The following is a 13,435-nucleotide window of genomic DNA, read 5'->3' on the forward strand; positions in this document are numbered from 1 at the left end:
ATCTTAGCTGACTGCATTGTTCATACTGCTTTGGACATCTCCCAAGCCAGCCAGCTGAAAACATTCCTGTGCTTAACTAAACCCTCCTGAACAATTATGCGCTGTAGTTGCTGCCCTTGGACTGAATCTGGTGCAATCTCCCTGGTACAGGTGTGCTGGGCTCTGCCTGCCTGACTCACAGCCATGTCCTGGACCTGCAGCCCCAAACTCAAGGTCCAAAACAAAAACCAAACCCAAACTCTTTCTGGGATGATTTTTTTTTAATCACGTAACCAGTACAGTGGCTGCCACAAAGCCCTGCACATACACCACAAAATAGATTGTAGGCTGTGCTGCAGCAATCCCCCTCACAGCATGCCCTTGTCCCTCACCTCCAGCTGCATCAGCAGGAGCTTGGCAAAGCAGACTTCCACTGACTTGCCTAAGAGCTTGGTACATATGTCCTAGTGGACTGGGATTCCCAAGTGCTGTAAGCTTGGATAACTCAAAAGTAATTTCTCATAAACAGATAACAATTGTTCACTATCATTTGTTCTGTGAATTGCACACTTGCTATTTCAAATGGAATTAGTCTTGTTAGTTTTAGACTGACTGGTAAAATACTTTCAGATGACAAGCTGTAGTGGCAGAGGAACTTTGAATCCATTTTCCTGTGCAAACACCTGGAATCAGCTCCAATGCCGTCTCTGACCAGGCTGCCCTTGCTGGGTTAGATTTTCCTTGCATTGACAGAGGTTATTGCAGTTCTGCTTGTTAAAGTAGCTGTGGAAAGCAAATCACACGTGCAAATCATAGCAAAATGAATTCCATTTATTCTTTGACAGACTACTGGTAGGAAAAAGATGCCTGGCTCTAAGTTTAGCTACCACTGCTAAAGGAATTCCAGTGATGACATCTGTTCAGAGTACAATGCAGGCAGGAAGCAAGAAACCTGAATGTTCTGCAGTGGGAGAAGGTGTGTGATGGCATTGCATAAATCTGATAATCCTCACTGGCAGTGAGTGATCAGTTCTGACCATTTATTTCTCAAAAAATAATAATCCTTTCAACTGAAGACAGGGATAAGGCTTGCATATAATTGATAACAGTGTGAAACTCTTTAATTTGCAAGGAGCAAAGCAATAGAAGACAGGCTTGAGGTATTCAATGCTGGTAAACAGACTGGCTGCAATGCCCTGTTTACCTTTGCTAGGTTAGAGAACAAGAAGGCACTCGTTGGACTTGGAAAGGCAACATTTTCCAGTGGAGAAAAGGAAAAAGTACTGCATTCAACTCGGGGAGATCATTGCCACAGGATATTGCTGAGGTAAATAAATCTTATATTACATTTTGATACAAAAGTCTTATTTGCAGCATTGCTGGCTAACCTAAAACAACCGATCTATGTTCTGGAGAATCAATGGATTGCTAAAGAGTCATTCTGGGAAGAATTACTAAGCTAAATTAAAAATAAAATTCTGGAGTAAAATGGAAGGGGGACAAGCCTGTGACCAAAAGAGGCACAGCTGATGTCACACAGTGGGATCATGGCTCAGCAGGAAGGAATATGCATCAACTGAGGTGGATGTGCTCTGGGGAGACAAGGGAGGACATCTGGCTTCACCCAAGGAGCTGAGATAACAGAGTAGAGGTAGATTTTGCATTTCCTAGATTTATGGAGAACAATGTTGACTGATTTCCTGGTTTATATTGGCCTACAATGGTTCCTCCATGCTGAGGTATGAAGATCTGCCTGTCCATAGTCATAAACGTGAGCCAGTGCAGAGCGACCTCTGTATGTCCCCATCTGCAGTATAAGTGCCCAGAAAACCAGGAGCAGGAGACAATACAGGTGCTAAATGATACCAGCAGCTGGCTGCCACTTCCCAGTATAACCCTTCTGCCCTGGTAGGTAGACAGCCCATGGAAGAGTTTAAGAGGTAGGGCAGGGAGCAAGGGAAGCAGGATTTTAACTTCAGAAGGCAAGGCTTGAGCAGGAGAGAACAAAAAAGGCCAGTGGAACCAAATCCAAAGTGAAAAGTTGACTGCAGGTCCCAAACCTCAGCATTTGTTAGAACTATTGGTGTTGGGAGAAATGCTTCAAATACACTGACAGTGTATACATGAAGCTGGGATCAATTTTTTCTTTGATTCTTGGATGTTATCACCATTGAGGTTAAAATATACCTTTGAGGCTGCTTCCCAGATAAGCCAAAAAGGCCGCTGACCTCAATGAATAGCTGTGGTTAAAAAACCCCAAACCCCAGAAACTCATACTCTGTTCCTCATCCCAAGGGAACCTATGGAGCAGGGACTGCAGCTTGTTCTCACCCACGCCTGGTACGCCAGTGCTCGATGTCTCGAGCTCCTCACCCAGCTCTCTCACATGCTTTGGTTTCCAGATCTGTTTGCCTGGGGGAGATATTTAAAAGGGCTCTGTCCATACACTGCACACCAAGCTAAGCTGTGAGAGCTGCTCCATCCCCTTCACTCGGGACAGCCAGCGAGAAAAGGCAGGAAGCTGCTGCCTACGGGGGCAAAGGCTGAAGTGGTCCAAAAGCAGTGTATTTCCCCATGGGGGAAGAACATGGTAAGTGAAGAGAAGTCAGTGCAACCTGACTTCGTTGTGTAAACAGTGTTCTAGCTACACCAGAGATGAACCCAGTGTATTCTGGTGCCTCCTATTTTTGCAATGGCAGAAACAGATTTGTATTGTGTAAACAATGTTCACCGTAAAGAGTTGATCCTAATGGCTCCAAAGAAGTGACGCTGAATTCACTATGTAAACGGGCTTGTTGCTTAACACTGATGTGGAGTAAGCTGTGTTGGGTGATGGGATGAGAGGTAGCAGGGAAGGACAGCTTCTTCCCCATTGGCTTCATACAGAGCGGTATAATGACTTCTTCACCATGTGGAGGTGTTGGCTGGTTTGCCAGAATTGCAGTGTGGTAACATGAAATGGAAGCTGGACTCTTCAAAAGTGTAGCCCAGGATGAAAGAGTCTCAACTCCTTCTGAGGGACAGTCCCTTCCCAGAGAGGAACATAGCTCCAGCATTCTCAGGGAAGGTCAGTGCTAAGCGCTGCTCCTGATTCACAGATTAAAAATTAGATAAAATATATCCAGTCTATCAGCTTTGAAATCTTTCTGCTGTACAGGACTGGGACTCGCATGGGGTATCAGCTGTTCCAGTCTACAAGTGCTCCCTCCGAGATCAGAGACCTCCTGTCTGACCCAGCTCTGCCAGAGCTTTCACACCCCCAAGGAAGGAAGAGTTGTGCGTTTTTAAGGCTCTCCACAGAAGGGTGGCTGAAAGATCTGTTCTCCAGTGCTATTTCCAGCTTATTGGAACGCCTGGTGGAACCGTGGCAGCGTGGTTGTGCTCAAGCTGGAGGTGAAGACGGGGGGCAACGAATGAAGGGACCCAAAGTTCAGCGAGGCCCCGGCTCCAGGAGACTCTTGAGGTTGATGTTGCAAAGTGGTGAGCAGTGGCTGTGCCTCCCCCTGCGAGTAGCCCATGACCAATCCTCCTGATGAGACAGGTGGATTGCAAGGAGGAAGATTTAGGGGGAGGAAGCCAAGAAGATGAGAAAAGTCCATGTTAGCAGCACAGAGAGCCTCTGAGAGGTTAGCAGGGCTCTTGGAAAGCAAAGCCTCATCCAGGGCGGGTGGCTGAGGCGAAGAGGACTGAGGATCACCAGATGAGAGAGACAGGCTGCCAGGGAAGTCTGACAAAAAGCTGTCCACCTCTACTTTGGGTAGTTTCTCAGGCAAATATGAGGTAGATCCAAGCTGATACTTTGGAGGAGGTTGCGGTGGGGAGGAGATGGGAGAAGAAGACTCCAGAGGATAGCTCATTCCCATTGGAAGAGAATTAGGAACCAAAGAATGGGGCATCCCTGAGCTTGGCATGGTTTGGAGATGTGTGCTGTACATGCCCACGGGCAGCATGCCAGGGAAGCTCTTACCACCCATCATGTCTCTGGATGCCATACACAGGACAGGACTCAGCTCTTCCTTCACTGCCACAGAGGAGCTGCAGCTGAGCAGACCCAACATGTCCACTGGCTCCGTCTTAATCTTCAGCAGTTCCTGGGAGTGGCTTTTCTTCATGTGCCTGGTCAGGTGGTCTTTCCTCCCAAACCTCTGAGCACAGTACTGGCACAAGAAGTCCTTTCGGCCTGTGTGCACTACCAGGTGTCTCCGCACGTCTTTCCGGGTGTAGAAGCGCCGATCACAGTGGTCACATGGATGCTTCTTTTCCTTGGCCCCGCCGGAAGCGCGCCTGGAATGAGCTTTGAGGTGCTCCAGCAGGACCTGGGTGCTCTCAAAGGTCTGGAGGCACACCTTGCAGCTGAGGTCACCGCTGGCAGCTGCATGCATGGCTAGGTGTCGCCTGAAGCCCAGTTTGGTGTTGTAGTTCTTGCCGCACTCGGGACAGTGCAGGGCCTCCTTGTTGGGATCGTGGGTCTGCAGGTGGTTCCGAAGGTGATCCTTCCGGTGAAACATCTTCTCGCAGTACATGCACTGGTGGGGCTTCTGAGCAGAGTGTGTGGCCATATGCCTTAGGGGAGAAAAGCAGGGAAGGTCAGACAAACATCCAGCCCCTGAGGGAACACATGATAGTTTTCTAAAATTTTGTGTCCTACACTTTATGCCACAAAAATCTCAGACGGCATTTTGCCTCCACTAAACGAGGAGCACAATGCTTCAGGCAAAACCTACAGTCTGTCCCAGCAGCTGTCTCTCCTCAGCTCCTGCTCTCTGCTGAGGCTGCCATAAAAACCTCCCCAGTTTGTGACACTAGGTGAGAAAACTTCAGTTCATCACGAGGGTCAGGCTGTGTGCCCAAGTCTGCTGACAGCCATTGTGGTCTGATTTCACTTTGGTGATCTCACACTCTCCCACACTGTGGTTCATCTGATTTCAAGTTCTCAGCCATCACTGTTTAATTATTTTGTGTTGTACTTCACTACTTAAATGGGAACTCTACTTCTCCATACTGGAGCAACAGCTGCCATGGAATTATCCTGTGGTTAGAGGCAGGACTTAGGAATGCAAATGCTATTCTTGCTTTTCATTTTGTTTCTTAATCTGTGAACTTCACTTTCTGTTTCTATTTCCTCCTCAGTGAAAAACAGCTTGAGCTCAGGATACAGCATTAGCTGAAGTTCTCTGGAAGGTGCCTAAAGAGATGCCAAGTATGGTAATGTCTGGGACTCAACTGCTTTGCAAGGTAAAAGGGCATTTCCCCTCCTCCAGCTTCTCAGAAATTCAAGCAAAGACACACGAGGGAGGGGGTTTCCCCTCTCTCCTGGCACTGCTGGGCAGAGGCACTTGCAGGTACCTACCTATAGAGCTTGTACTTGGAGGCAAAGGCCTTGCCACAGTGCAGCTGGGGGCAGTTGTAGGGCCTCTGCTCGGAATGGGCAAGTGTGTGAGTTCTCAGCTTGTCCACGTGAGGGAAGGAGGGCTCCGATAATTCACACTGGCATTTTCCCTGACTTTCGGTCTCTTCACCTCTTGGTCTGGGGACTAATTTCCAGCCTGTCTCTTCCTCCTCCTGCTTTGCATCTTGAATCCAGTTGGGAACACTGGGAAAAAATGCCGTCATGGCAGGTCTAGTAGAACATGGCCATGTCAAGCAGAACTCGAGCCCATGGATGTCTCACTGTGATGTTGTCCTGGTGCAGTTTTCTGTTGGAGGCCCCTGTGACCAAACTGCTTTAATAGCAAAACTTCTTCATCTGAAATCACAGAAGGTTGGTGTTAAGACACTGCAACCTTCACCCATGCACACAGTGAACATGTGAAGATGCGTGTTCCCAGTCATGGTGAACTACAATCTCCAATCAACAATATTTTTCTGTCTTTTCCCCCTTAACTTGTTACCTGAATAAAATTATGCTAAACTTTTTATGAATTGCATTTTTTGCAACTAAGAGCTAGTGTTACCTGTTGGATGTATTTTCTCCTGAAAAGTTTTCTGTTTGTAGCTCTAAATACCTTTCCCTGTGGGTTTTGTGGATCACTTCTCATCCCCTTTTTTCATATTCTCACTTGCTCTTGGTCTCTGCCTATACAGAATTCCCTCCCAGAGATTCTCAGAGAAACCAAAGTTCTCTTGTATTTTCTTGTCTCATCCTTTCTGCTACCAGCCTGGCGCACTGGGCAAGACCATCTCCAGAGCAAATCAATCTGAACCCCCACATGTGGCTGAACAGGGCTGAGGAAGAAAACTTGCAATTATCGTCAACACCACACCTTTTTCTGGAAGGCAACGGATGCTGCTCCTCTTCAGGGTGGGATTACTCATTGTATTTTCACTTTTCGATTGTGAGGCAGATTCTGCCTCTCTGCATCAGCAAGTTTTCTACTGTAATGAGCAATTTTTTACTCTTTTTTTTTTAATTTGACACTCTCATCCATTAATAATGGAAGCTCATACTGTTTCCTGTTCAAGAAAATACACCTCCTGTAAGCTCTTCTGGGTTTCAGGTTGACGAGGTTCTACATTAATCTCTCTTAGCAGGTTGTTCTTGAGTTGTGTGTTGGTGAAGTAAAAACATTTTTATAAAGTTCTACTGCCAACTTGACTGGTAAACGGTCAGCTGAAATAAAACCGATCTCTTTCACTCAATTTGGCTGCCTGAGAAACTCTTCTTAAAATAGCATCAAACCCTCACTCCATGATTGCTTCAGAGGAGGAACTTCCTGCTGCACATCAACATGAGTGCGAGTTGTGGGCAGGATGTGCAACTGCGAGGGAACAAACCAACCCCAAGAAAGTGCTCAAGGAACGTTATGAAGAGCTGAAGTCACAATTACTGTGACTGCACCATCACCCCAAATACCATGGATGGTTCCTTCAGGGTGCAAAAACACTGGGAAACAGGATCACTCCAAGAAAACATGTCACTTTGAGCTTTAGGAATGCCCGTTAAGAACAAAACTTGGTTTTGTGCAGGCTAAATCAACATGGTCCGAGCAGAACAATAAAGGACCAGAACTGCTGAGGTGCCACTTTGGGACAAACCAGCATGATGTGACAGCTGCTCTGATCCCTCAGGGTGCAGGAAGCCTTTGGTTCAGAGCAATCTGTCTTTCTGGGTGCCAAAAACATGAATATTTCACCTCTCTATGAAATATGTCCCAGAAAAGATGACTGTTCTCTACCTCTTGCTCCAGAGCTGTGCAGGTGTCTCGGGAGTCTCTGCCACTTTCACCAGGGAACTGCTCCTTTCCCTCCGGAAAAGCCTGGCCATCTGGGCCAGTTTCAAAGCTACCTGGAAGAAGACAAGAGTTTGAATGTTGATGTTTTTAACAATAAGGTGCATAAACGATCGCACCGGAATTTTAGGGAATTCAGAGGTGCTGTGGCAACCGCCTTGCAAACGGCGGAGGTGCCGGGGGCTGACCGCGAGGGGCAACTCGCTCCTCCCTCTGGCACCTCCAGGCCGTTTGCCTCGGAAGCCAACCGCGGGACCCCCACCCCCGGGAGCGCTCCGTGGATAATGCAGCCCCGGTGGAGCGTGATCACACATCCCACCCCCGCCCCGCAGCTCTGAAGGAAGGGAGGGAGGCGGGCCCGGCCTACGCCCCCCCACTCCGCCCCGCATCCTCCTCCTCCTCCTCACACGCCCCCCTGTCCCCTGAGGGGACCCCGCCACTGAGGGGAGGGTACGGCCGTGCCACCGCCCCTCGCTGCGGTGCCGCCCCCCTCCCTCGCCCCCCCGCGCTCACCCCGTTCCCCCGGGCCCCGCCAAGCGCGGCTCCGGTCCCGGCCCCGGCGGCGCCATTGCGCGGGGCCTTGTGGGAGTGACGTCACGCCTCGGTGGTGGCCGCCAGGGCGGCGCGCCGCGGGGCATGACGGGATGGTGGCGCCGGGCTCTGGCCGCCGACGAGCCGCCATGGCGGTGCCGCCGGTCCCGGTGCTCCTTGTCCTCCTCCTGCTCCTCCCGGTGATGGCAGCGGGAAGCGGCGCGGCACCCGCCTGGGACGAGGCCGGGTACCTGCTCTACTGTCCCTGCATGGGTGAGGCTCTCCCGGGGCGGGCCCCCTGTGCATCTCTGGGTTGCACCCCCCCGGTGCGACCCCCAGTGCGGTTCCTGCTGCAGACCCTTGTGCTGCAGACTCCGCTGCAGACCCCGTTTCATCCCCCGGCGCGGTCCGCGCTCTGTCTCCCTCTGCATTCCCCGGGCCATGCCCCGGTCCATCCCCCGGTGCGGCTCCCGCTGCATCCCGCGGTCCCCGCCTGAGCTGCATCTCTCGCAGGCCGCTTCGGTAACCAAGCCGAGCACTTCCTGGGAGCCCTGGCCTTCGCCCGCGCCCTCAACCGGACTCTGGCCGTGCCGCCCTGGATCGAGTACCGACACCACCGCCCGCCCTACACCAACGTGAGCCCCCGGCGGGCGCGGGGAGGGAGCGGGGCAGCAGCGGGCAGGGCCGGGAATTCTGCGGGGATGAGCTGCGGGCCCCGGGTAAGGGCACCCCCGGCTCACGGGCTCTGTTCTCCCACAGCTGCACGTCCCCTACTCGGAGCACTTCAGGCTGGAGCCGCTCCGGCGCTACCACCGCGTGATCAGCCTGGAGCAGTTCATGGAGCATCTGGCGCCCCGGCACTGGCCGCCCGGCAGGAGGGTGGCTTATTGCTTCGAGGCTGCTGCCCAAAGAAGCGCGGACAAAAGCACATGTCCCATGAAGGTGAGTTCCTCCTCAGCCCCTCGGGAATGGCTTAGTTCCGAAGGCTATGATTGACTCATTCAGGTCGCCATTGATTTGCAAATTTAGGAGTTACCCACCGCAAATCGGTCCGTGTGGCGTTGCTTTCACCACTTGTGGAGTGGCATGCTGTGCCATCATCAGTTTTCTTTGTCTCCAAGTGCTTGGGGATCGGGGATACAGTGTATGCAAGTAGATTTTATCACTTCAGACTTGATTGTTACTGTAGCTTATCTCCTGCTCTCTGTTTCCTAGCTGTGATAGTTTTCCAGATGGTGTTAAAGCAACCTCTCTTAAGTACAAGTTTGGAAACTGTGGTGTCCTTGTTCCTTAAGACAACCTTTGCAACCTTCTCAGTGAACTTCCCTTAATATATTTCAGTGTCTCCTTCCTGTGGAGCTGGTGTGTCAAACAGGCTGTTGTATTCCAACTGCTTCCATCCTGGAACAGGCTCCTGCTTTGCACCTCAGCATCTTGCTAGATCCCTCTGTCAGGCTCTCTATATACACTGAATGAGCACTTGTCTTTTCTTTGCAGGATGGAAATCCATTTGGTCCCTTCTGGGATCAGTTCCAAGTGGATTTTGATAAGTCTGAGCTCTTCAAGGGAATTTCCTTCATTCCTGCATACAAGGACCATTGGATCCAAAGGTAGCAAGAAGATGGAAAAGTGCTGGCAGGTCATTGTGGGCATTTAGAGTCACTCATGAAAGCAGCTGTGACTGTGTATTGTGACTTTACATTTTAGGGGAGAGATTGAAGTGGTTAGTTAGTAATATAATTAAAAATATTACTGCTTTTTCCATTAAATATTTGCTGGGCACTTCCTGTGGGCATTACTTTAGGTATGAACTCTGTTAGGCTGATTGACTTCTGAGCCAGGAATACTGAATTTATTAAGTATTTATTTATTAAATATGTAATTAATCATCAAAAAGAATTTGGTTCTCCATTGGTGATTATGAACAGTATTTTGCTGCTTACCTCGTGTTTTTAGAGCTATGAGTAACTTTAGTTGTTATCAGTAAATTTGGGTGCCAGAATTGCTCTAGTCTGGAGTGAAAATGTAACATCCCATTGCTTGGTAGCTCCTCACTGCATGTTTGAGGTTCTTCTCTTATTGTCTATCAGATAAAAGGTCTGAGCTAAAATACAGTCCCTGAGATTTCTTCAGTTCAGATGGCAAAACAGCTAAAATTATCTAAATCTGGAGCAATAGTGCTGCACATTTTGGGGTGTTCCTACTTTCTACTCTAACCTTCACAGCAGTCTTAGTGCAGGTTAGGTCACATTTCAGACTGCTGAAGTTTGGTTTTCTGTAGGTTTCCACCCTCTGAGCACCCTGTCCTTGCTTTACCTGGAGCTCCAGCCCAGTTTCCTGTCCTGGAGGAGCACAGGCCCCTGCAGAAGTACATGGAGTGGTCGGATGCAATGGTGGAGAAGGGAGAATCCCATATCCAGTCTCTGCTGCTCCGGCCCTACGTCGGCATTCACCTGAGGATCGGCTCGGACTGGGTACGGCAGTGCCCTGAGGCTGGTGACAAGTGGGATGTGGACAAAGCTGCTCAAAAAGGAGCTGTGCTGGGAGAGCCACCTGATCCCTGCTGGCATCCAGGAGCTCCCTGTGTGTTAGCAGTGCTGCTGGGATTCTTTCAGACAGGCAGAGGCTGGGGATGTGGTGGTGTTTTCTCACTCGAATGCGGTGCTTGGAGAACGAAAATAGGTTGTGGCCAGGTGGGGTTCTGCCTCTCCTCCCAGCAACAGGACAAAGGGAAGTGGCCTCAGGTTGCACCAGGGGAGGTTCAGTTTGGATATTAGTGAAAAATTCTTCACTGAAAGAGTGATTGAGCACTGGCCCAGCCTGCCCAGCGCCATGGTGGAATTGGCATTCCTGGAAGTGTCCACAACACAAGTAGATGTGGTGCTTTTTGATAAGGTTTAGTGGGCATGGGGTATTGGTTCAAAGTTTGGACTTGATAATCTCAGAGGTTTTCAACTTTGATGATCTGTGATTCTCTTTTCCAATAGAAAAATGCCTGCAACATGTTAAAGGATGGGACAGCTGGGCCACACTTCATGGCTTCACCACAGTGTGTGGGCTACGACCGGAGTGCTGCAGTGCCTCTCACCATGGACATGTGCCTGCCAGACCTCAGAGAGATCAAACGGGCTCTCAAGCTCTGGGTGGCAAAGATTGAAGCTAAATCTGTTTATATTGCTACCGATTCCGAGCCATACACAACAGAAATACAGCAGTTCTTCCAGGGAAAGGTGAGTCTTCCAGAAACATCTTCTGGCAGGAGTGCTTGGATAAAACCCTCCATTGGATTCTGGCCCGAGGCTGTTATGGACAGCAGACAGGCAATTGTGGAATAGGCTATTCACAGTCAAATATTGGCATCTCAAAGTGAATTTAGCTCATAGCAATAAAAATTATCCTGTAAAACTCTTTTTTTTTCCCCAGGATATTGAAGAGCATTATCTGGCATGGGAATTAATATTTCCATGAAAAGGGTTTAAATTAAATAAACCTAAGTGATTTTCAGAAATGCTTTGACATTGATCTGATCATAAATGAGTTATAGGGCAGAGAAAGACAAAACTCACTCTTTCTGTTGTGTATTCCATTTCTAATATTATGCCAAGACATTGGATTGTGATAATAGCTGACTGGATTAATCTGCTCTCCTCGTTTCTCTGCAGCTCAAGGTTGTCAGCTTGCAGCCAGAAGTGCCTCAGATTGATCTGTACATCCTTGGCCAGTCTGACCACTTCATCGGGAACTGTGTCTCTTCCTTCACTGCCTTTGTGAAAAGAGAGCGTGACATCCATGGGAAACCCTCCTCATTTTTTGGCATGGACCACCCACCGAGGCTGAGGGATGAGTTCTGACCAAAGGAGGAAGAGGCTCTGTGGTTCCAGGGCTCTGAGCTGGGTCCTTGGTGCTGCAGCATTTGCTGTGGGCAGTCACTGCTGGGCTGTGGGAGAGCTCCTGCCCTCCAATGCTCCTCATAGTCCCTTCCAGACTGTTCTGTCTGATCTCTCCAGTGTTTCCAGTGTGAGCTCAGATAGAGATTTAAATCATGTAGTTTATAGGAAACTATAAACTATGTCTAGTTTTTTTAAGATGTAGCTTTTATAGCTCTCCATTCTCACTACTTGGGATTCATCAACAATCATGATGAAGCAGCTGCTCAGATTTCCTCTTTTCTTTCTCTGTTAATTCATAACTCTCACCTGGAGATCTTTTGAAGCTTCGTGTTCAAAACTGACCATAATTGGTTCTTTTTGAGTGTAAAACTTTTGTCAGACATATCAGGTTCCCTGAAAAGGTCATGCAAGGTGAAGTTCAGGACTGAAAAAGCTCTGGCTTTTATCAAGGACCACAATTGTCTTACCAGACCTGGGTCACCACAGTGCCTCAGTGTTCCTTCTCCTGTCCAAAGAGATTCCATACCCAGTGCTGTGGGGCCCTGGATCTCTTTGGTGATGCTGGAGGAGTGCAGTGGGACATGGTGTGACATGGCAGCTGCCTATTCAGCCTCTCTATATCAGCCTGGGGCAAGATGTGTGCAGGGACATGGGAGCAGATCTGTCACAGTCAGTCCAGAACTGGAGATTGGGGGCTTGTAGCTTTGTAGCTGTTGGTGTCAGTAAGGTCTGTGGTAGAAGAGAAACTTTGAGGTTTTTAAAATAGCTTTAGTGAGGTTGGATATGTCACACCTGGTCTATGGTATTGTTTTGTTTTTGTACTTTATTGGGTAAGCCCTCTGAGAGCATTACCTTTGTCTGGGGCAGTTCCCAGTGGAGGTGACTCTGGGAAATAATTCATTGATGGGGAAGCAACATCCCAAACCCTGCTGTTTAACCTGATGCAGTTTGATGCTGGTAACACTGATAATTCCAGCATGGTGAGACTCAACTTGACCAATGCCTTTTGGTGGCTTCGTTTCCTGGTCCAAAGAGTGAGTACAGAACAGTTCATTTTTCAAAAATGCCACTTGGGTGAGTCTGTGGTACCAGAGCTCGTGCCTCCAGTGCACTGTTGCAGTCCAGGCAAGGCTGTTATGAGCAATTCATTCCAAATGTTTCTTTTTATGGTGGTCTTGTCCTCATTGAAATGTTTCTGAACTTTGAAGGATTTTGAAGGCTCAGGGGAGTGAGCAAAAGAAGGCAAAATGAGAAGATCCCCCCCAGGTGTCAGGTGGCAAAAACTTATCTCTTGTTTTCTCAGGGCAGGCTTCAAAAATCATGGGATTTGGGGCAAAATTTTCAGGTTTGAGGCCTTTGGGAGCCGGGCTTTTGAAGGCTGAACCTCCTTGTGTCATACAGTTTACTGATCTTGGGTGATGCCCTTGGGGCTGCCTTGCCTTGCTGTGGAGCAGGGGAAGCCTTTCCCCACACTGTTGGGAAGACAAAGTATTAAAACAAAATGTTAGGGTGTGGTGGCTTTTTGTTTTTTTAAATAAGGTATTTTTTGTACAAATAAAAATTTGATTTTGTATTCACTCGTAGTGCACCAACATTCCTTCCTCTTCCTCCATTGCAGGAGTCTCTCATACCAGAGCCTCCACTGCACTGCTGCCATGCAGACAGCTCTGATTAAGGGGGTTTAACTCTTGAATAGCTTTCCTTTATGGACTTCTTGTTCTCCTTGGAAATATTCTCGAGTTTTGGAGAATTTTAAAGCCCCGAGACTGGGTGCGGCGGAGCGGCGGGACCCGCCCGGCTGGGGCA

General features: G+C 49.0%; 2 protein-coding genes across 2 annotated transcripts; one reads left to right on the forward strand and one right to left on the reverse strand.

Moving 5' to 3' along the window:
- Window positions 1-789: 789 nt before the first annotated feature.
- PLAGL2 (PLAG1 like zinc finger 2) lies at window positions 790-7,795 on the reverse strand. Its single transcript, XM_014890100.2, has 4 exons — window positions 7,722-7,795; window positions 7,155-7,264; window positions 5,330-5,725; window positions 790-4,542 (listed from the first exon to the last, which is right to left on the reverse strand). The coding sequence occupies exons 3-4, from the start codon at window positions 5,590-5,592 to the stop codon at window positions 3,321-3,323; spliced, it is 1,485 nt and encodes a 494-aa protein (XP_014745586.1). The 5' UTR covers window positions 5,593-5,725; window positions 7,155-7,264; window positions 7,722-7,795; the 3' UTR covers window positions 790-3,320.
- Window positions 7,796-7,798: 3 nt separating this feature from the next.
- On the forward strand, window positions 7,799-13,206 carry POFUT1 (protein O-fucosyltransferase 1). Its single transcript, XM_014890168.2, has 7 exons — window positions 7,799-8,012; window positions 8,253-8,374; window positions 8,499-8,681; window positions 9,237-9,349; window positions 10,021-10,213; window positions 10,727-10,969; window positions 11,402-13,206. Exons 1-7 carry the CDS (start codon window positions 7,853-7,855, stop codon window positions 11,588-11,590), a joined length of 1,203 nt encoding a protein of 400 aa, XP_014745654.2. The 5' UTR covers window positions 7,799-7,852; the 3' UTR covers window positions 11,591-13,206.
- The last annotated feature ends 229 nt before the right edge of the window (window positions 13,207-13,435 follow it).

The sequence above is a fragment of the Sturnus vulgaris genome, chromosome 17 (genome assembly GCF_052056855.1).
Source record: "Sturnus vulgaris isolate bStuVul1 chromosome 17, bStuVul1.hap1, whole genome shotgun sequence".
In the NCBI taxonomy this organism is placed as follows: domain Eukaryota; kingdom Metazoa; phylum Chordata; class Aves; order Passeriformes; family Sturnidae; genus Sturnus; species Sturnus vulgaris.